At 42.0% G+C, this 21,286-nt stretch overlaps 1 protein-coding gene across 1 annotated transcript in view; it reads left to right on the top strand.

Annotated features, from left to right (window-relative positions):
• sgcz (sarcoglycan zeta) overlaps positions 1–21,286 on the top strand; it is a 220,120-nt gene that overhangs the window by 157,904 nt on the left and 40,930 nt on the right. Inside the window, exon 5 of the mRNA XM_033034510.1 lies at positions 8,708–8,780. Coding sequence (XP_032890401.1) covers positions 8,708–8,780 — 73 coding nt within the window. The remainder of the gene's footprint in view (positions 1–8,707; positions 8,781–21,286) is intronic.

The following is a 21,286-nucleotide window of genomic DNA, read 5'->3' as shown; positions in this document are numbered from 1 at the left end:
CCACGGTGGTAGGACTGATCAGTGACAACGATGAGTCAGCCTACAGAGAGGAGGTCCAGCACCTGACAACCTGGTGTGCCAACAATAACCTCGTCCTCAACTCCAAGAAGACGAAGGAAATTATTGTCGACTTCAGGAAGGTCAGAGGAGGCAGTCATACCCCCATCCATATAAACGGGACTGAGGTGGAGCGCGTCTCCAACTACAAATTCCTCGGGGTACACATCTCGGAGGATTTGTCCTGGTCCCTCAACACCTCCAAGCTGATCAAAAAGGCACAGCAGTGCCTTTACTTCCTGAGGAGGCTCAAGAAAGCCCACCTGTCCCCCCAGATCCTGACCAACTTCTACCGCTGTACCATCGAGAGCATCCTGACCACCTGCTTCACAGTATGGTACAGCAGCTGCACTGTTGCGGACAGGAAGGCACTACAACGGGTGGTGAAAACTGCGCAGCACATCATCGGTGCCCCGCTCCCTGCCATGGATGCCCTCCACTGAAAACGGTGTCTGAGACGGGCTGGGAAGATCATTAAAGACCCCTCCCACCCCAACCATGGACTGTTTGCCCTCCTCCAATCAGGGAGGCGGTACAGGAGCCTCAGGTCTCGTACCAGTAGGATGAGGAACAGCTTCTACAATTATACCATCACATTGCTGAACTCGGAGTCCCGCCGATAGATTTCTCCGGTCCCTCCGTCCCCATTGTTTAATTATTCTGTATTTTTGATTATTCTGTATCTTCTTTTTTTTTAAATTTCTATATGCACTACTACTACGGACTGATGCAAAACTGCATTTCGTTGTACCCATACTCAGTATTTGTGCAATGACATTAAAGTTGAATTGAATTGAATTGAATGAATTGAATATAAAAATTTTGCTGACTAATAAGGAACGCTGTCAAGCTCCCTACTGTTTTGTTTTTCTAGCTAAGACTGTCCAACCTGTCACATTAGGGGCTTTACAACTTAAGGGGTAAAGTTAGAAGAAATGCAGTCCCTGATAATATTCACCCAACCCTCCCAAGGTTCCATTTGGAAGTCAGCTTGGCTATTATTCATCAACAGAAAAATTTCTAAATAGATGTAAGCTTACTTTTTCAGTAAACTTCTTGGAGTTTATCCAGTCCAAACATCCATCACTGGAGGATTTATGTTGGATTTAAATCAATGCAAAAGATACATAATTTATCTCCATTTCATGGAAAATTGGCCGAAGTTAGACATTGTACAACTGAAAAGTGGAAGTTGAGCATGCAGAGACAGATACCTAATTGCTGTTTCACCAGAGAAGTTCAAAGGTTCGAAGGTCTGTTTATTGTCTATTAATTTAATCCATCAATTAAGGTGCAGTGAAACTCGAATATATCGGTGGATAGATAACTGTGGAAAAACATTCACATCATCTTCCTAACCACAGCACAATCATACAGAAACTTTGGAACATACTTTTTTCTTATGGAGGATGTTGGATTGCTGTAGAATTACATAGAATCAATTGAACAGGGATGAGTATAAATGAGTACCCTGTTTCTTCCAATTTATCAAGTGCAGTGGCATCTGGAATTTTGATAAATTGACTGTTAAATTTCTGCTTAATAAAAGTGATGGCAAGTGCAAAAGGATGGGTGCTAAATGTTTGAGATTACAAGCTAGAAGATCTTTATAAAATATCTTCATGAATTTACTTCATGTAATAATGCATTTATTTTAATGCATCACATTCATTCAGATAGCATTGCACAGAATAACATTAGATTTCATGTTTCCTTAAATAATTCAGGAGATTTATGTTGTGTCCCTGGGTGGTTTAATTCCTTTCACTTCATGGAATTTGAAGCATCAAAATCAACCGTGCAGTTATCGTGCAGCTATTGCTTGATCAGATCAGACTGGATCTGGCCTGCTTGCTAAACCTACCACCCATTGTGCCTGCCCATCCGCTCACAGCAATCTGTTCCCGACACAGTGGGCCATCCGAGCTGAGCCTGCGTATGCCAGAGGCATCTGGATATCTGACAAGAGTAGGCTCAGTACTGTGAGTGGGCCTCGGGGTACGGATAAAGAAGCTCTATCCCCAGAGTGCCACGGCGCCAAAGCCCATTGGAACCGCTTTAATAACTCTATTGGGCAGAGAATATTAAACAGTGTTTAGATTTGTTAATAAAACACTTTACAATGATAGAGAGGAATTGAAATAAGTAAAACAAGAACGTTTAGCCATCTTTAACGAAGGGTCAATAAGGGTCAATAAGGGTCAAATGAATGGTGTCATGGTTTGTTGGACAATCCTGGCATAAAACTGAGGAGCCTGATGCGAAGTACATCTGGCTTCTCTTTTCAGTATATTTGTGCTTTGCCTTTGGACTATTATAGTAGTGTTTGCCTCCTTGCTTATCTCTTTCTTCCATTCCTCAACGTACAGAAACAACCTGCTCAGAGAGAAGGAGGTGATGGTCAGTGAATTCCTCTGGAAACCCTGATAGAGGTTTAGCTGATTTAGTACAATAAGTGCCATTTAACAATCAATGAAATCCAATAGTGTTCCATTGTTAATCTTTTTTTCCCCTTCCTAATTAATAAATATTTCAAACAATATTCTGTGAGAACTATGTAAAAGTATCTAAACTATTACTGGTTGTCTTTTTTTTTTCTTGTGTTCATTATAGTAAGGTACAACAGTTTAGTTAACAGTGTGCGTAATCTGAAATTGTTTTCACTATATTTTCTTACAATATCTTGTTGCTGACAGTTTCACCATTAGGGATAAGTTAGATGCTCTATTGATTTGTCATTGACTGAGCTGTTTGGTTCATGTGTACTTGTCAGTTTACTTGTTGAGAAACAGTACATGAATTTCAGTGTGAATCACTTAATTACCATTCAAACAAGATGTTTAGTTGATACCCTCTTTGTGAGAGTATGTGCTTATTATTGATATCCTTCAAAATACTAAATGGAGGAGGACCGGAGATAAACACACCTGCTGATTTGGAGTGAAATGGGTACGAACTGGGGTGAAGTTTAACTATTGGGTGAGTGATTGGCAGAGACTTGGTCAGTTGCCTGATGGTGAAATAGCTCGGTCTATTGACAAGGCCTAGCCTTGTTTTCTACATGGTCAGTGCACTGTGGTCACAAGAGTTCCCACTGCAAAATCTTGTCCAAATATATGCATGCAGGATTTTTTAAAATAATTTTCAAAGTAGCTTGTTTACAACAAGGAGCTATGGGACTACTGGGTGCAGAATTTAACTTCTCAAAATTAACCTTATGGATTTGTTTATTTCACTAATGTGATGAGGCAGACTTTTATTCTGGTATCATGTGGCCATTAGCATTTTACATGGGACAACTGATAGGTAGCCATAATAATTAAACTTTGTGCAACAGTGCCCCATAGAATCCAGTGGTGGTTTGACATTTACTGACTTATCATTATCATTAAACCCAGTCCTTTTAATGGAGACATTTATTTATACAATTCCCATATGACCTATTCTCATAAGAGAAGATGCATTGATTTCATTAATATTGACTAAAATTGAGCAGCAAATATGCATTTGAACATTAAATGGAGACACTGGAGTCAGCAGGTTCTGAAATTTTGAGCCAAAAAAAAACTGTTTGAGGAACTCAGTGAGTCAGGCAGAAGCAGTGGTGGGAAATAGACAGATGCTGTTTCAACTTAGGGCTCTTCTTCCTGACTGGTGTAGACGGGAGATAGCTGGTAGAAAGAGTTATGGTAAGGGGTGGGACAAGAGCTGGCATATACAGGGCCCTCCATAATGTTTGGGACAAAGACCCATCATTAATTTATTTGCCTCTGTACTCCACAATTTGAGATTTGTAATAGAAAATATCACATGTGGTTATAGTGCACATTGTCAGATTTCATTAAAGGGTATTTTTATACATTTTGGTTTCACCATGTAGAAATTACAGCTGTGTTTATACATAGTCCCCCCCCCCCCCCCCCCCCCCCCCATTTCAGGGCACCATAATGTTTGGGACACATGACTTCACAGGCGTTTGTAATTGCTCAGGTGTGTTTAATTGCTTCCTTAATGCAGGTATAAGAGAGCTCTCAGCGCCTAGTCTTTCCTCCAGTCTTTCCATCACCTTTGGAAACATTTATTGCTGTTTATCAACATGAGGACAAAAGTTGTGCCAATGAAAGTCAAACAAGCCATTATGAGACTGAGGAACAAGAATAAAACTGTTGGGACAACCACCAAACATTAGGCTTACCAAAATCAACTGTTTGGAACATTGTTAAGAAGAAAGAGAGCACTGGTGAGCTTTCTAATCGCAAAGGGACTGGCAGGCCAAGGAAAACCTCCACAGCTGATGACAAAATAATTATCTCTATAATAAAGAAAAAAAACCCAAACACCTGTCTGACAGTCAGAAACACTCATCATGAGTCAGGTGTGGATTTGTCAATGACCATTGTCCGCAGAAGACTTCATGAACAGAAATACAGAGGCTACACTGCAAGATGCAAACTTAGCTGCAAAAATAAGATAGCCGGCTTACAGTTTGCCAAGAAGTACTTAAAAGAGCAACCTCTGTTCTGGAAAAAGGTCTTGTTGACAGATGAGATGAAGATTAACATATCAGAATGATGGCAAGAGCAAAGTATGGAAGGGAGAAGGAACAGCCCAAGATCCAAAGCATACCACCTCATCTGTGAATCACGGTGGTGGGGGTGTTATGGCCTGGGCATGTATGGGTGCAGAAGGTATTGGCTCACTTATCTTCATTGATGATACAACTGCTGAGGGTAGTAGCACAATGAATTCTGAAATGTATAGACACATCCTATCTGCTCAAGTTCAAACAAATGCCTCAAAACTCATTGGCCGGCAGTTCATTCTACAGCAAGACAATGATCGCAAACATAGCGCTAAAGCAACAAAGAGTTTTTCAAAGCGAAAAAATGGTCAATTCTTGAGTGGCCGTCAATCACATGATCTGAACCCAATTGAGCATGCTTTTTATATGCTGAAGAGAAAGCTGAAGGGGACTGGCCCCCAAAACAAGCAAAAGTTAAGATGGCTGCAATACAGGCCTGGCAGAGAAGACACCCAGCAACTGATGATGTTCATGAATCGCAGACTTCAAGCAGTCATTGCATGCAAAGGATATGCAACAAAATACTAAACATGACTACTTTTATTTACATGACATTGCTGTGTCCCAAACATTATGGTGCCCTGAAATGGGGGGGACTATGTATAAACACTGCTGTAATTTCTACATGGTGAAACCAAAATGTATAAAAATGACCTTTATTAAAATCTGACAATGTGCACTTTAACCACGTTCAATTTTTAAATTGTGGAGTACAGAAGCAAATAAATAAATGATGGGTCTTTGTCCCAAACATTATGGTGGGTGCTGTAATTAATGGATCCAGGGAAGATCAAGAGATAGGAGAGTCAACAGTCAAAAGTGTTTAATTGTCATGTGGACCAGCAAGGAAACAGTGAGATTATTATTTGCTGCTGCTTTCAGGCCCATTAGACAATAGACAACGCCTTAAGAATTTTGTAAGTTTCTACAAGATCCCCACTCAATCTTCTAAATTCCAGCGCGTACAAGCCGAGTCTATCCAGTCTTTCTTCATATGAAAGTCCTGCCATCCCAGGAATCACTGGTGAACCTTCTCTGTACTCCCTCTATGGCAAGAATTTCTTTCCTCAGATTAGGAGACCAAAACTGTACACAATACTCCAGGTGTGGTCTTACCAAGGCCCTGTACAACTGCAGTAGAACCTCCCTGCTCATATACTCAAATCCTTTTGCTATGAATGCTAACATACCATTCGCTTTCTTCACTGCCTGCTGCACCTGCATGCCTACTTTCAATGACTGGTGTACTATGACACCCAGGTCTCGTTGCATCTCCCCATTTCCTAATCGGCCACCATTCAGATAATAGTCTACTTTCCTGTTCTTGCCACCAAAGTGGATAACCTCACATTTATCCACATTATACTGCATCTGCCATGCATTTGCCCACTCACCCAACCTATCCAAGTCACCTTGCAGCCTCCTAGCATCCTCCTCACAGCTAACACTGTCCCCCAGCTTCGTCATCTGCAAACTTGGAGATGTTGCCTTCAATTCCCTCGTCCAAATCATTAATATGTATTGTAAATACCTGGGGTCCCAGCACTGAACCTTGCGGTACCCCACTAGTCACTGCCTGCCATTCTGAAAAGGACCCGCATACTCCTACTCTTTGCTTCATGTCTGCCAGCCAGTTCTCTATCCACATCAATACTGAACCCCCAATACCGTGTGCTTTAAGTTTGCATACTAATCTCTTATGTGGGGCCTTGTCAAAAGCCTTCTGAATGTCCAGATATAACACATCCACTGGTTCTCCCTTATCCACTCTACTAGTCACATCCTCGAAAAAATTCTATGATTCGTCAGACATGATTTACCGTACATAAATCCATGCTGACTTTGTCCAATGATTTCACCACTTTCCAATGTGCTGCTATCCCATCTTTAATAACTGACTAGCATTTTCCCCACTACCGAGAAGAAGCTGTTCTTGAACTTGGAGGTTTTCAGGCTCCTTCTCCCCAATGATAATAGCAAGATGAAAGTGTGGCCTGGGCAATGTGGGTCTTTGATGTTGTTAGCTGCTTTTCGAGGCAGCACTTCCTGCAGATCCCTTTGATGGTGGGGAGATTACTACCCATAATAGACCAGGCTACATCAACTACTTTCTTGACATAGAACAGTACAGCATAGGAATAAGCCTTTCGGCCCACAATGTTTGTGCCGAACATGATGCCAAGTTAAACTGATCTCATTTGCCTGTACATTATCCTTATCCTTCTATTCCCTGCACTTCCATGTGCCTATCTAAAGGTCCCTTAAATGCCACTATCATATCTGCCTCCTCCACCAACTATGGCCAGGCGTTCCAGGTCCCCACTACTCTCTGTGTAAAAAAACTTGCCCCGTACATCTCCATTCAACATTTTCCCTCTCTCCTCTAGTGTTGGATATTTCCATCCTGGGGAAAAAGTTCTGACTTCATCCTATTTATGCCTCATAATTTTATAAACTTCTAGCATCTCCCTTGAACCACTGATGTTCTAGATAACACTATCCAGGTCTATCCAAACTCTCCCTGTAGCAGAATACAGGCTGCATTCTTGTAAACCTCTTCTGCACCCTCACCAAAGCTTCCACATCTTTCCTGTAATGGGGCAATCAGAACTGCCTGAAATACTCCAAATGCGGCCTAACCAAAGTCCTATAGAGCTGCATCATGACTTCCTGACCCTTATATTAAATGACCCTAGCTATGAAGACAAGCATACAATATGCATTCTTTTTCACCCAATTTTCTTGGGTTACCACCTTCAGTGAGCTATGAATTTGGACTCCCCAAGATCTCTCTGTACATCAATGGTGTTAAGTGTCTTGCCATTAACTGTATACTCTCACCTTATATTCAAACTCCCAAAGTGCAACACCTCATAACTTGCTCGGTTAACACTTGCTCGGTTAACTTCCATCTGCCATATCTCTGCCAATTTCTACAGCTGATCTATATCATTGCTATATCTTCTGACAGCATTCCTCACTGTCTGTAATTCCTCCAATTTTGGTTTCATCCGCAAAATTACTCATCAACTCACCTACATTAACGTCTATGTCAATTATATATATATATATATATATATATCACAAACAACAGAGTTTCCAGTACAGATCCTTGCGGAACTCCACGTCACAGACCTCAAGCCAGAATATCTATCTTCCACCACCACCCTCTGTCTTCTATGAATATGCCAATTCTGAATGCATATGGCCACAGCATCTTGAATCCCCAACATCTTAATCTGGATCATCCCACATGATAGGGGTGGGAGATTGCAACTTTCTCGTGGTCCGCCCTGTTTCGACGAATGCAATCAACCCGGCGTGTACAATTAAATAAGATCAAATAGAACAAGTTGTCGTACAACTTTAGGCTGTGCACGCCATACGCAAGATGAAGATGATCCCACATGATAGACATTAACAAAAGCCTGACTAAATTCCATCTACACAACATCCACCATCCTACCTTCACCAATCTCCTTTATCACTTCTTCAAAAAACTCAATTAAGTATGTAAAACACAAGTAGAGGCTCGTTTGTTTCTGGGCATTTACTGTAAATTGATACTTTCCTCTGAAATATAAATGTTGTAATAATTGGTATTGATAAAATTCTAATTAAGGAAACATTAGTATCTGCATTTGTGAGCTTGGCATTGATCATGTCCGTCCAAAGATAGTGTTTCTATCACATTATAGATTTTGTTTTATAACCAACCTAAGTGCTGTGGGGTTTTGTCTGTTTATGAGTCTGAACCAAACATATCATTTGTGTGAGATTGCCACAAAATCCTGGTGCAACTCAGCTGGTCAGGCAGCATTTCTGGAGATGTCATGATCACCAGCCTTTCAAGGGCATTTGGCCAAGGTCAATCCATGCTGGCCTTCCCCGAAATGCCCACAAAATAAATGAGAGGATGTATCTTAATAATTTAAGTGATGTTCAGATACACTGATCTTATTAAATGAGAATACAGATGATTGTTTCTAGCTGAGATTAATTTTGACCCAGAGCATATGTTACATTAGATGGTGCGTATTTATGGCTTCCCTTGCATTTCTTCCGCAGGTTCAGAAGGTGTAGTATTTGAACAATCAGTGGAAACGCCTCATGTCAGAGCTGAGTCTTCACAAGAGCTCAAGTAAGTGATTGCCTTGGATATTTGTAGTCATCTTTCTTCGATCGAATGCCAATTGTTTCAATTTTCACTTAATACACAGCTATTTGAAAGACCAGTGATCATTTGGAAAATAAGTTAGGATAAATAGGTATTTTTCATTCACAAGCTTTAAAACCAGAACTTCCAGTTATGAAATTCAATTCTAATATAATATAGAAGAGTGGAAAGACTTTGCATTTGTACCTGTACCAAAGAATGCCTCTCCAGCTTGTTTGAATGACTACCGACCAGTGGCCCTCACCTCGGTAGTCATGAAATGCTTCGAGAGGCTGATCAAGAACCACATCTGCGCCTTCCTCCCTCACAGCATGGACCCGCTACAATTTGCATACTATCCGAACAGATCCACGGACGATGCGCATCGCTCTCTCTCACCTTGACAGTCAGAAGGGGGGCTATGTGAGGATGCTGTTTATAGACTTCAGTTCAGCCTTCAACACGATAGTCCCCACCAGAATTGCTGAAAAGCTGCTGGAACTGGGGCTTAACACTCCCCTGTGTGCCTGGGTCCTGGACTTTCTCATTGCCAGGCCCCAGGTAGTCAAGATGGGAAGACATACATCGAACACCCTCACCTTGAACACAGGATCCCCCCAGGGTTGCGTCCTCAGCCCCCTACTGTACTCCCTGTACACACATGACTGTGTGGCTAGGTTCAGCTCCAACTCTATAATCAAGTTTGCTGATGACACTGTGGTGGTGGGCCTGATCTACAATAACAATGAGAAGGTCTACCGGAAGGAGATGGCTGATCTGGCACTCTGGTGTCAGGACAACAGCCTCCTCTTGAATGTCATAAAAACTAAGAAGCTGATTGTGGACTTTAGAAGGGCACAACATCCGAGGACGTACACACCACTGGAGATAAATGGGGATACTGTGGATAGGGTGAGCTGCTTTAAATACCTGGGAGTCCACATCATAGAGGATAGAGGATCTGACATGGACAACACACGCTGCCGCACTGGTGAGTAAGGCAAGGCAGTTCCTTTACCACCTCAGGCAGCTGAGGAAATTCAGAGTCTCCCTGATGATCCTTCAGTGCTTCTACTCTGGGGCTGTAGAAAGCATCTTGTCCGGCAACATCACAATCTTGTTTGGGAACTGCTTTGCCCAGGACACGAAGGCTCTGCAGAGAGTAGTGCATTCGGCCGAACGCAATATGGGTACTACACTCGCCCTCCCTGCAGGACCTATACATCAGAAGGTGCAGATCTAGAGCCAGCAACAGTATGGGGGACCCCTACCACCCCCAGCAATGGACTGTTCCAGCTGCTACGGTCAGGCAAATGCTTCCGCTGTCATGCCGTGAAAACAGAAAGGATGAGACGGAGTTTCTTCCCACAGGCAATCAGGACTGTAAACTCTTATCTCACCAGGGACTAATTTACTGTATTAATTTACTGTTGTGTTGTGTCTTTTTAAAAATGTTGTTTTTTTTCTAACATGTAAATACTGATTCTGTTCTATTCTGTTCTGTAGTTTTTGCACAATCCGTAGGCATTGCCACTTTCATTTCACTGCACATCTTGTATGTGTATGTGACAAATAAACTTGACTTGACTTGATTTCCTAAACAGGCTCTCACTTGAAATTAAAAAAAAAAAAATTAAAAATCTGGAATTAAACAAGAAGACAAGCGTATTCATCGAGAGAAAATAAATTGAGCTTTCAGCACAATGCCTTTCTTCAGAAACATTAATGCAGCTCAACGCAACTAACTAAATAGGATAAAGAATGCTATCTCCTTTGCACAAAAGTAGCAAAGGAAATGAACAATAACACACTAAACCATGATGGATATTGCACACCAGCTGTTGAAACCGCTGAAAAGAAAATAACAATGAAAATGCAAAAACAAAAAATGAAAAAGTTTTTTAATTTAGCTAATAATTCTCTGCCATCCTGAAATTATACATATTTCCAGTTATTTCTCCTGCCTCTTCATTTCGCATTATCAGTAGTTTTGGGGCAATTTCCTAAATTTTCTAGTCTAATTTATCAATATACATTAATGGTAACATTATGAGTACATTAAGAAATGTTTGTGCATGCAGCTTCTTTTTCTAAGTCTTTGTCTGAATACGGCCTGATTCTTTTCTACAAAATCTTTTATGAGACACATTTTTAAATGTCTGTATCTATTTATTCTATTCTACCTGCACCAACCTGCTGATAAATGCTGAGCCATCCTTGTGAACTCAAGACACCTGAATAAGCAGGGCACTCATCTTGGATAGTCTTGATCCCAACAATTTGTTGAGAGAAAGAAGCTGGCCTAATCCTCATAGAGGTGCTTAAATGATTTCCATGGTTCATTTTTTAATTGCCAAGCATATCAGAGGTAATATTGGTTAACAGAAATCAATTAAATGTTTGCCAAAAATTGCGGAGTGCTGTTCAAAGCAATGGACTTGAGGGTGGGATGAGGGGTGATCTTATAAAGGTGTGTAAAATCATGAGAGGAATAGATTGTGTAGATACGCAGAGCAGGGGAATCGAGAAGTCGTAGGTTTAAGATGAAGGGAGAAAGGTTTAATAGGAACAGGCAGGGTAATATTTTCACACGAAGTGTGGTGGGTGTGTGGAACAAGCTGCCAGAGGAGGTTTATCTAGGTTATGCATAATTTGGTGGGTTTCAATGAGATTCCCTCCCCTCATGTACGTTCCCAACTCCCCCCCCCCCTCCCTCCCCTCCCCTCCCTTCATCTCCCTTCAAGTTCAATGAATATTGTCAAACAAATATTTAGAAGGAAAGGGTCATTCAGTTATTGTATTTTAAGTTGTCTTGTTTAATTACTTGTGTTCGTTGCATTACTGACTAACCACTTTTTTCATGTTCTTTGTTTTAAATGTAATCGGTTTTTTTAAATTTCGTAATGGTAGACACAGTTAACTCTCATTACAATCAATTACAGCTTTATAGCTGAGGGTGTCCACTTGAGACAAGAAACTGCAGATGCTGGAACATTAAGTGAAGCACAAAGTGCTGAAATAACTTAATGAAGGGAAAGGAGAGATGATGTTTCGGGTAATGACCTTTCTTCAGACTAGAGACCACACTGAGGGGCCTCCCAGCTTTGAGTAATGTCAATAGTTATCAGGAATGTTTTAGGAGGAAGCCTCTACGAAAGACCATGCCTCTAGACTTTGGAATATGGAGAGACAGCAAGATCCAGCCACGTGAGTTTAGATGAGGGGAAATGCAAGTGTTGACTGAGCCAATATTACCCAAGTTTCAAATGTATGGCTTCAAACCTGCTGACTGTAAATGTATTAATGCCTTATACAGTTCTCATAAATTTATACAAATAAAAGTTCCTGAAGCTGAGGATTGTGCCCATTTTATACCAGAATATTACTATTCCTATCAAGCAGCTCTGTGCTGTCTTTTTTGCGAGCAATGTTTTGAAATGTTAAGAAAGGCTGTCTTGGTTGATGTGTACAAAGAAATAGGTGTCAGGAAGGGGAACATATTCCAAGGATGACGATGACATTACAACTCTGCTTTTTTCATTTTGTGTTGTCTCCAGATAGATTACCCTCAGATATTTTTATTTTCTCTTATTGCATGTAGCATTGCTGTTAGTGTTCATCCAAATGTCACTTAATAAACACTATGTGCAGGGCAGCAGGCTTCCCATGGCTGGCATTGTCTGCAGCTTCTGGAATATTTTATTGTCTGTATTGTATTTGAGATACCTACCTTAATTGTGAAGGCAGACAGCTCCAAGTTAGAGTGTTGACAACATGCAAGCTGACTGAACTGACAAGAGAAACAACATTCTCTAATTTCCCCAATCCTATTTCCCCAGAACTGGAGAGTGAATAGGAATGAACTGCTAGAGGAAGTGATAGAAGTGGGCAAAATTTTAAAGGCATTTGGAAAGTAAGGTGTTAGAGGGATATGGGGCAAATACAGGCAAATGGGAATAGCTCAGGTAGGCACCTTGGTCGGTAGGTCAAGTTGGGCAGAAGAGCCTGTTTCTGTGCTGTATCATTCAATGACTAAAATAATATTTTGAGAATAATAATTTCAATATTTATAGCTCTAACTGCTCTAGTTTTATGCCATTTTTTTAACCTGTTGTTGTTAATGCAGCTTTTCCATTGAAATCATTGCGCATTATTCATTTCAATATTAGGAATAGTTTTCAATTTGTATGTGCCCTGACAGAGAAATGGCACATTAGAAATATCAAAACAGAGCACCAGATTGAGTAAAAGAGCATTTTGACGACGCTGCAATACAAAATAGAGTATTATTTGATATCGACCAATTAAAAAGATGTGATTTGCAACAAAAATGCATCTAAATCTTCTTTTGTTGAAATTATCATTAAGATAGCTGCTTCTTTTGAGATCAGTACCCAGTTGATCAATGTGATCCATTGTGATTGTTGCAGCAACTTTATGTCTGAAGACGCTCACTATTATTTATGCTCACATTATGCAGAAACAATTGGCAAGGGATTAAACTCAAAAATCATATTTGTGGTCCTCCACCACACCAAAGGTTAGGTAGCATCTACAAAGAGAGAAATTGAGAATTATTTTGATGAAAGGCTATGGACGGGCAATGTTATTCTGCTTCTGACTGAAGAAGGGTCTTCTTTGAGTCTGAATAAGGGTCTCGACCCGAAACGTCACCCATTCCTTCTCTCCAGAGATGCTGCCTGTCCCGCTGAGTTACTCCAGCATTTTGTGTCTACCTTAGATTTAACCCAGCATCTGCAGTTCTTTCCTCCACACAATGTTAATTCTGCGATACTCTTCACAGATGCTGCCTGGCTTCCTTAGCATTTCCTGAACCTTTAGTACAAATTTCTGATTTCTTAAAATCACATCAGGTTTTAATTTTTGTTGGAGATCTTAATAACATAATATTCAATCTAGACCTTTTATTCCATTCACTTTGTTTTCTGAAGTATTTTGCTCTTGCAAGGTGATTATTTACTGGGTGAGTACATAGTGAGTTTAACCATCCAGACTCAACAGTAGTCATGCAGTGAAACTGGTGAGATCCATGCTTCTGTGTTCATGGAGCAACGATATTGATGGATTCCCATGCCATGCTGGATGCCCCAAACATTGTGATGGGACTTCCCTCTCAGTCTTGAGCCAGGATGGTGACCTGGTGCAGGATTTCCGAACATATTCACTTCCATTGGATTTGTGGTGAAAGGATATAGGACACCAAGGGAAATGTTAGTTTCATTTTTTAGTTTAGTTTAGTTCAGAGATACAGCGCGGAAACAGGCCCTTCAGCCCACCGAGTCCGCACCGACCAGCGATCCCCGCACATAGAAACATAGAAACATAGAAAATAGGTGCAGGAGTAGGCCATTCGGCCCTTCGAGCCTGCACCGCCATTCAATATGGCTGATCATCCAACTCAGTAACCCATCCCTGCCTTCTCTCCGTACCCCCTGATCCCTTTAGCCACAAGGGCCACATCTACCCCTTAAATATAGTAAATGAACTGGCCTCAACTACCTTCTTTGGCAGAGAATTCCACAGATTCACCACTCTCTGTGTAAAAAATGATTTTCTCATCTCGGTCCTAAAAGACTTCCCTCTTATCCGTAAACTGTGACCCCTAGTTCTGGACTTCCCCAACATCGAGAATAATCTTCCTGCATCTAGCCAGTCCAACCCCTTAAGAATTTTGTAAATTTCTATAAGATCCCCTCTCATTCTTCTAAATTCTAGCATGTACAAGCCGAGTCTATCCAGTCTTTCTTCATATGAAAGTCCTGCCATCCCAGGAATCAGTCTGGTGAACCTTCTCTGTACTCCCTCTATGGCAAGAATGTATTTCCTCAGATTAGGAGACCAAAACTGTACGCAATACTCCAGGTGTGGTCTCACCAAGACCCTGTACAACTGCAGTAGAACCTCCCTGCTCTTATACTCAAATCCTTTTGCTATGAATGCTAACATACCATTTGCTTTCTTCACTGCCTGCTGCACCTGCATGCCTACTTTCAATGACTGGTGTACCATGACACCCAGGTCTCGTTGCATCTCCCCTTTTCCTAATCGGCCACCATTCAGATATTAGTCTACTTTCCTGTTTTTGCCACCAAAGTGCATAACCTCACATTTATCCACATTATATTGCATCTGCCATGCATTTGCCCACTCACCCAACCTATCCAAGTCAACTTGCCGCCTCCTAGCATCCTCCTCACAGCTAACACTGCCCCCCCAGCTTCGTGTCATCCGCAAACTTGGAGATGTTGCATTCAATTCCCTCATCCAGATCATTAATATATATTGTAAATAGCTGGGGTCCCAGCACTGAACCTTGCGGTACCCCACTAGTCACTGCCTGCCATTCTGAAAAGGACCCGTTTACTCCTACTCTTTGCTTCCTGTCTGCCAGCCAGTTCTCTATCCACATCAATACTGAACCCCCAATAATGTGTGCTTTAAGTTTGCATACTTGCACACTAACACTATCCTACACACACTGGGGACAATTTACAATTACACCAAGCCGATTAACCTACATACCTGTATGTCTTTTGGAGTGTGGGAGGAAACCGAAGATCTTGGAGAACACCCACTTGGAAAAAATACAAACTCTGTACAGACAGCACCCGTGGTTGGGATCGAACCCGGGTCTCTGGCACTGCAAGCGCTGTAAGGCAGCTACTCTACCACTGTGCCACCGTGCCACCCAAGAGAGAGAATTAAAAAAAACTATTACAATCAATTACAGCTTTCACCATTGGCAAATCTATTCCCCGGCTTTTCCGGCTTCCAAAGGTTGACAGGGAATTTTAGGAGTAAGTCCTCCTCGGATTACCACTCATGGCCCAGTTCCACTCTGGACCATGCAATGAGACTCCAGGCCACCTAAATGGGTTCTCCGAACCTTACACAGATAAGTCCAGATGTGGTTGGACCAAAGGTGTTAATTCTGGGTGTGGGACTATTGAACCAATCCGGCCCACTCTCTTGGTATCCAAAGCACCAATTCAACACCGGAACTTCAGTTTTGTCAATTCAATTTATTTTGCCATTTTAAATGCTTAATGTCTTTATTACTGTCAATCAGCCCCCTTGTTACAGAACATTTCTTCATGGTTTAATGTTTGTTAGAAGTCTTAATATTCAATTTAGATCTTTTATTCCATTCACTTTCTTTTTCCTAACCCTTTTAATATCAAATTTCTCTCTACTTTATTTTCTTCCAAGTAAACAAAATATCAAAATGATCTGCTTTAATTAACACTTTCTCTCTCATTTCCCTCCTAATTTGATCTGATTGATTAAGGAATCAGATAATTGCTGCAACCTGTTCGATAATTTCATTTAGAAAAATGTAAAATCTTAACATACAAAGCCCAGTCCAGTCTTGCAGTAGGTGTAGTTAGAATCTGTGAAAACAAAAATTGTGGGCCAACACATTAGTGGATTATTTATTGCTGTGATCAATGTCTCAAAATTTACAGGAAATGTTTATACATTAAATTATATTAACCTATTTGGGTCTACATGGCTGGAAATAAAGGACGTGTAAATCTGCAATTTCCCTGATTACACGATATCCCCAAAATGCATTCTTGCCAAAGGTTTATCTTTGCTTATCAAATGCATTCTTGCCAATGGTCACTATTGTTTTATCAGCCAACACAGTGGATAAGGTCATAAGGTCATTTGGTGATAAGTGATAGGTGTAGAATTAGGCCATTCGACCCATCAAGTCTACCTCGCCATTTAATCATAGCTGATCTATCTCTTCCTCCTACTCCCATTTTCCTGCCTTGCTTGCAGTATGTGGGAGGTCAAGGACACCGCTGGTGCCTCTGGCTGCTACAAATGCGAGAGGTGCATCCAGGTAGAGCTCCTGAAGGGCCGTGTTGGGAAACTGGAGAAGCAAGTGGATGACCTCCGGTTCGTCCGAGAAACGAAGTCGTTCCTTGACAAGTCCTACAGTACGATTGTTACACCTAAGGTACTGGAAGAGAGAAGGTGGGAGACAGTGAGAAAGGGAGGGAAGCATGGAATGCCAACGTCCCCGGCGGTTGTACCTCTTGTGAACAGGTTCACCCACTTAGAAGCTGTCGGGACAGAAGACGTGTTTACACTGAGCGGCGGACTGGCTTGCGATGCGAATAGGGCAGTTGAGCCAGAACCAAAAAGGCCTAAGGCAGGCAACGCCATTGTAGTGGGAGACTCCATTGTGAGAGGTACGGACAGGGGTTTCTGCGGCAACAGACGGGATGCGAGGATGGTGTGCTGCCTTCCTGGTGCCAGGATCCAGGATGTCACGGACAGAGTGCAGAAAATCCTCAAGGGCGAAGGTGAACATCCGGAAGTGGTAGTGCATGTCGGCACAAACGATGTCGGAAAGAAGGGGATGAATATTCTGCAGCGTGACTTTAGAGAGCTCGGAAAAATGCTGAAAAGCAGGACCTCCAGGGTTGTTATCTCCGGTTTGCTTCCAGTTCCTCGTGCTGGCGAGAACAGGAACAGGGAGATACGGGACCTGAACGTGTGGCTGAGGAACTGGTGCACGGGGCAGGGATTTAGATTCTTAGATCACTGGGATCTGTTTTGGGGTAAGGGGGAACTGTACAAAAAGGACGGATTGCATCTTAACAGGTGTGGGACCAGCATTCTGGCAGGCAGGTTTGCCACTGCTACACGGGTGGTTTTAAACTGAATAAGGGGGGTGGGGTGTCGAATGGGCTAGTGGAGGATGGAGTTAAAGGGAAAGGGTTTCTTAAATGTGTGAGCGTAGAGACAGAGGGGTGTAAAATGAGGGTAGAAGCAATAGGTAGCAAGGCGAAAAGTAAAAGTGGCAGGCCGGAAAATCCAGGGCAAAAATCAAAAAGGGCCACTTTTCAACAAAATTGTATAAGGGGTAAGAGTGTTGTAAAAACAAGCCTGAAGGCTTTGTGTCTCAATGCAAGGAGCATTCGTAATAAGGTGGATGAGTTGAATGTGCAGATAGCTATTAATGACTATGATATAGTTGGGATCACGGAGACATGGCTCCAGGGTGACCAAGGCTGGGAGCTGAACATCCAGGGATATTCAATATTCAGGAGGGATAGAGAGAAAGGAAAAGGAGGTGGGGTAGCGTTGCTGATTAGAGAGGAGATTAACGCAATGGAAAGGAAGGACATTAGTTTGCAGGATGTGGAATCGGTATGGGTAGAGCTGCGAAACACTAAGGGGCAGAAAACGCTGGTGGGTGTTGTGTACAGGCCACCTAACAGTAGTAGTGAAGTTGGAGATGGTATCAAACAGGAAATTAGAAATGCGTGCGACAAAGGCAAAACCGTTATAATGGGTGACTTCAATCTACATATAGATTGGGTGAATCAAATTGGCAGGGGTGCTGAGGAAGAGGATTTTTTGGAATGTATGCGGGATAGTTATCTAAATCAACATGTAGAGGAACCAACGAGAGAGCAGGCTATTTTAGACTGGGTATTGAGTAATGAGGAAGGGTTAGTTAGCAGTCTTGTTGTACGTGCCCCCTTGGGCAAGAGTGACCATAATATGGTTGAGTTCTTCATTAGGATGGAGAGTGACATTGTTAATTCAGAAACAATGGTTCTGAACTTAAAGAAAGGTAACTTTGAGGGTATGAGACGTGAATTGGCCAAGATTGACTGGCAATTAATTCTAAAAGGGTTGACGGTGGATATGCAATGGAAGACATTTAAAGACTGCATGGATGAACTACAAAAATTGTTCATCCCAGTTTGGCAAAAGAATAAATCAGGGAAGGTAGTGCATCCGTGGATAACAAGGGAAATCAGGGATAGTATCAAAGCGAAGGATGATGCGTACAAATTAGCCAGAAAAAGCAGCATACCGGAGGACTGGGAGAAATTCAGAGACCAGCAGAGGAGGACAAAGGGCTTAATTAGGAAAGGAAAAATAGATTATGAAAGAAAACTGGCAGGGAACATAAAAACTGACTGCAAAAGTTTTTATAGATATGTGAAAAGAAAGAGATTAGTTAAAACAAATGTGGGTCCCTTGCAGTCAGAAACGGGTGAGTTGATCATGGGGAACAAGGATATGGCGGACCAATTGAATAACTACTTTGGTTCCATCTTCACTAAGGAAGACATAAATAATCTGCCGGAAATAGCAGGGGACCGCGGGTCAAAGGAGTTGGAGGAATTGAGTGAAATCCAGGTTAGCCGGGAAGTGGTGTTGGGTAAATTAAATGGATTAAAGGCCGATAAATCCCCAGGGCCAGATAGGCTGCATCCCAGAGTACTTAAGGAAGTAGCTCCAGAAATAGTGGATGCATTAGTAATAATCTTTCAAAACTCTTTAGATTCTGGAGTAGTTCCTGAGGATTGGCGGGTAGCAAACGTAACCCCACTTTTTAAGAAGGGAGGGAGAGAGAAAACGGGGAATTACAGACCAGTTAGTCTAACATCGGTAGTGGGGAAACTGCTAGAGTCAGTTATTAAAGATGGGATAGCAGCACATTTGGAAAGTGGTGAAATCATTGGACAAAGTCAGCATGGATTTACAAAAGGTAAATCATGTCTGACGAATCTTATAGAATTTTTCGAGGATGTAACTAGTAGCGTGGATAGGGGAGAACCAGTGGATGTGGTGTATCTGGACTTCCAGAAGGCTTTCGACAAGGTCCCACATAAGAGATTAGTTTACAAACTTAAAGCACACGGCATTGGGGGTTCAGTATTGATGTGGATAGAGAACTGGCTGGCAAACAGGAAGCAAAGAGTAGGAGTAAACGGGTCCTTTTCACAATGGCAGGCAGTGACTAGTGGGGTACCGCAAGGCTCAGTGCTGGGACCCCAGCTATTTACAATATATATTAATGATCTGGATGAGGGAATTGAAGGCAATATCTCCAAGTTTGCGGATGACACTAAGCTGGGGGGCAGTGTTAGCTGTGAGGAGGATGCTAGGAGACTGCAAGGTGACTTGGATAGGCTGGGTGAGTGGGCAAATGTTTGGCAAATGAAGTATAATGTGGATAAATGTGAGGTTCTCCATTTTGGTGGCAAAAACAGGAAAGCAGACTATTATCTAAATGGTGGCCGACTAGGAAAAGGGGAGATGCAGCGAGACCTGGGTGTCATGGTACACCAGTCATTGAAAGTGGGCATGCAGGTGCAGCAGGCAGTGAAGAAAGCGAATGGTATGTTAGCTTTCATAGCAAAAGAATTTGAGTATAGGAGCAGGGAGGTTCTACTGCAGTTGTACAGGGTCTTGGTGAGACCACACCTGGAGCATTGCGTACAGTTTTGGTCTCCAAATCTGAGGAAGGACATTATTGCCATAGAGGGAGTGCAGAGAAGGTTCACCAGACTGATTCCTGGGATGTCAGGACTGTCTTATGAAGAAAGACTGGATAGACTTGGTTTATACTCTCTAGAATTTAGGAGCTTGAGAGGGGATCTTATAGAAACTTACAAAATTCTTAAGGGGTTGGACAGGCTAGATGCAAGAAGATTGCTCCCGATGTTGGGGAAGTCCAGGACAAGGGGTCACAGCTTAAGGATAAGGGGGAAATCCTTTAAAACCGAGATGAGAAGAACTTTTTTCACACAGAGAGTGGTGAATCTCTGGAACTCCCTGCCACAGAGGGTAGTCGAGGCCAGTTCATTGGCTATATTTAAGAGGGAGTTAGATGTGGCCCTTGTGGCTAAGGGGATCAGAGGGTATGGAGAGAAGGCAGGTACGGGATACTGAGTTGGATGATCAGCCATGATCATATTGAATGGCGGTGCAGACTCGAAGGGCCGAATGGCCTACTCCTGCACCTAATTTCTATGTTTCTATGTTTCTATGTTTCTCCCTATAACCTCTGACACTTGTACTAATCAAGAATCTGTCTATCTCCGCCTTAAAAATATCCACTGATGGCCTCCACAGCCTTCTGTGGCAAGGAATTCCATTGATTCACCTGCCTCTAACTACAGAAGTTTCTCCTCATCTCCTTCCTAAAATAACGTCCTTTAATTCTGAGGCTATGACCTCTAGTCCTAAACTCTCTCACAAGCGGAAACATCCTCTCTACATCTACTCTATTCAAGCCTTTTGTACACAAAGGATTCTGCAAGCAGCTTTAAAGTTTGACTGCTTGTTTGTTTTACTGGTGGTCTGGATTAAACTTTCTATGGGGAATATAATTGTTCTTACTTAAAAAAAGGGTTAACTCTTGTTTGCAACTAGCCGCCAAAGCGACATGGGCAATTACAGTAAATTAATTTAATGATAAATGATCACTAAAGAAAAATCTGACCGATCACTTAATTGGTATGAATGACGCAAAGCTCAGAACTCCATTTCTATCGTGCTTAACACATCATGCAAAGCATGTTTTTTGCTCAATGATTTCTTTGACAAGATCATTTGCTGGTGGCAATCCATCTACTTGAGAATAATCTTAACCATGTTTGTGGATGGATCATTTCCGAATGGATTCAGTAAACCGATCCTGGATCTAC

Source organism: Amblyraja radiata, chromosome 1 (assembly GCF_010909765.2).
Source record: "Amblyraja radiata isolate CabotCenter1 chromosome 1, sAmbRad1.1.pri, whole genome shotgun sequence".
NCBI lineage: Eukaryota > Metazoa > Chordata > Chondrichthyes > Rajiformes > Rajidae > Amblyraja > Amblyraja radiata.
The sequence above is the reverse complement of the archived record's forward strand: the minus strand, read 5'-3'. Positions and strand labels throughout refer to the sequence as shown.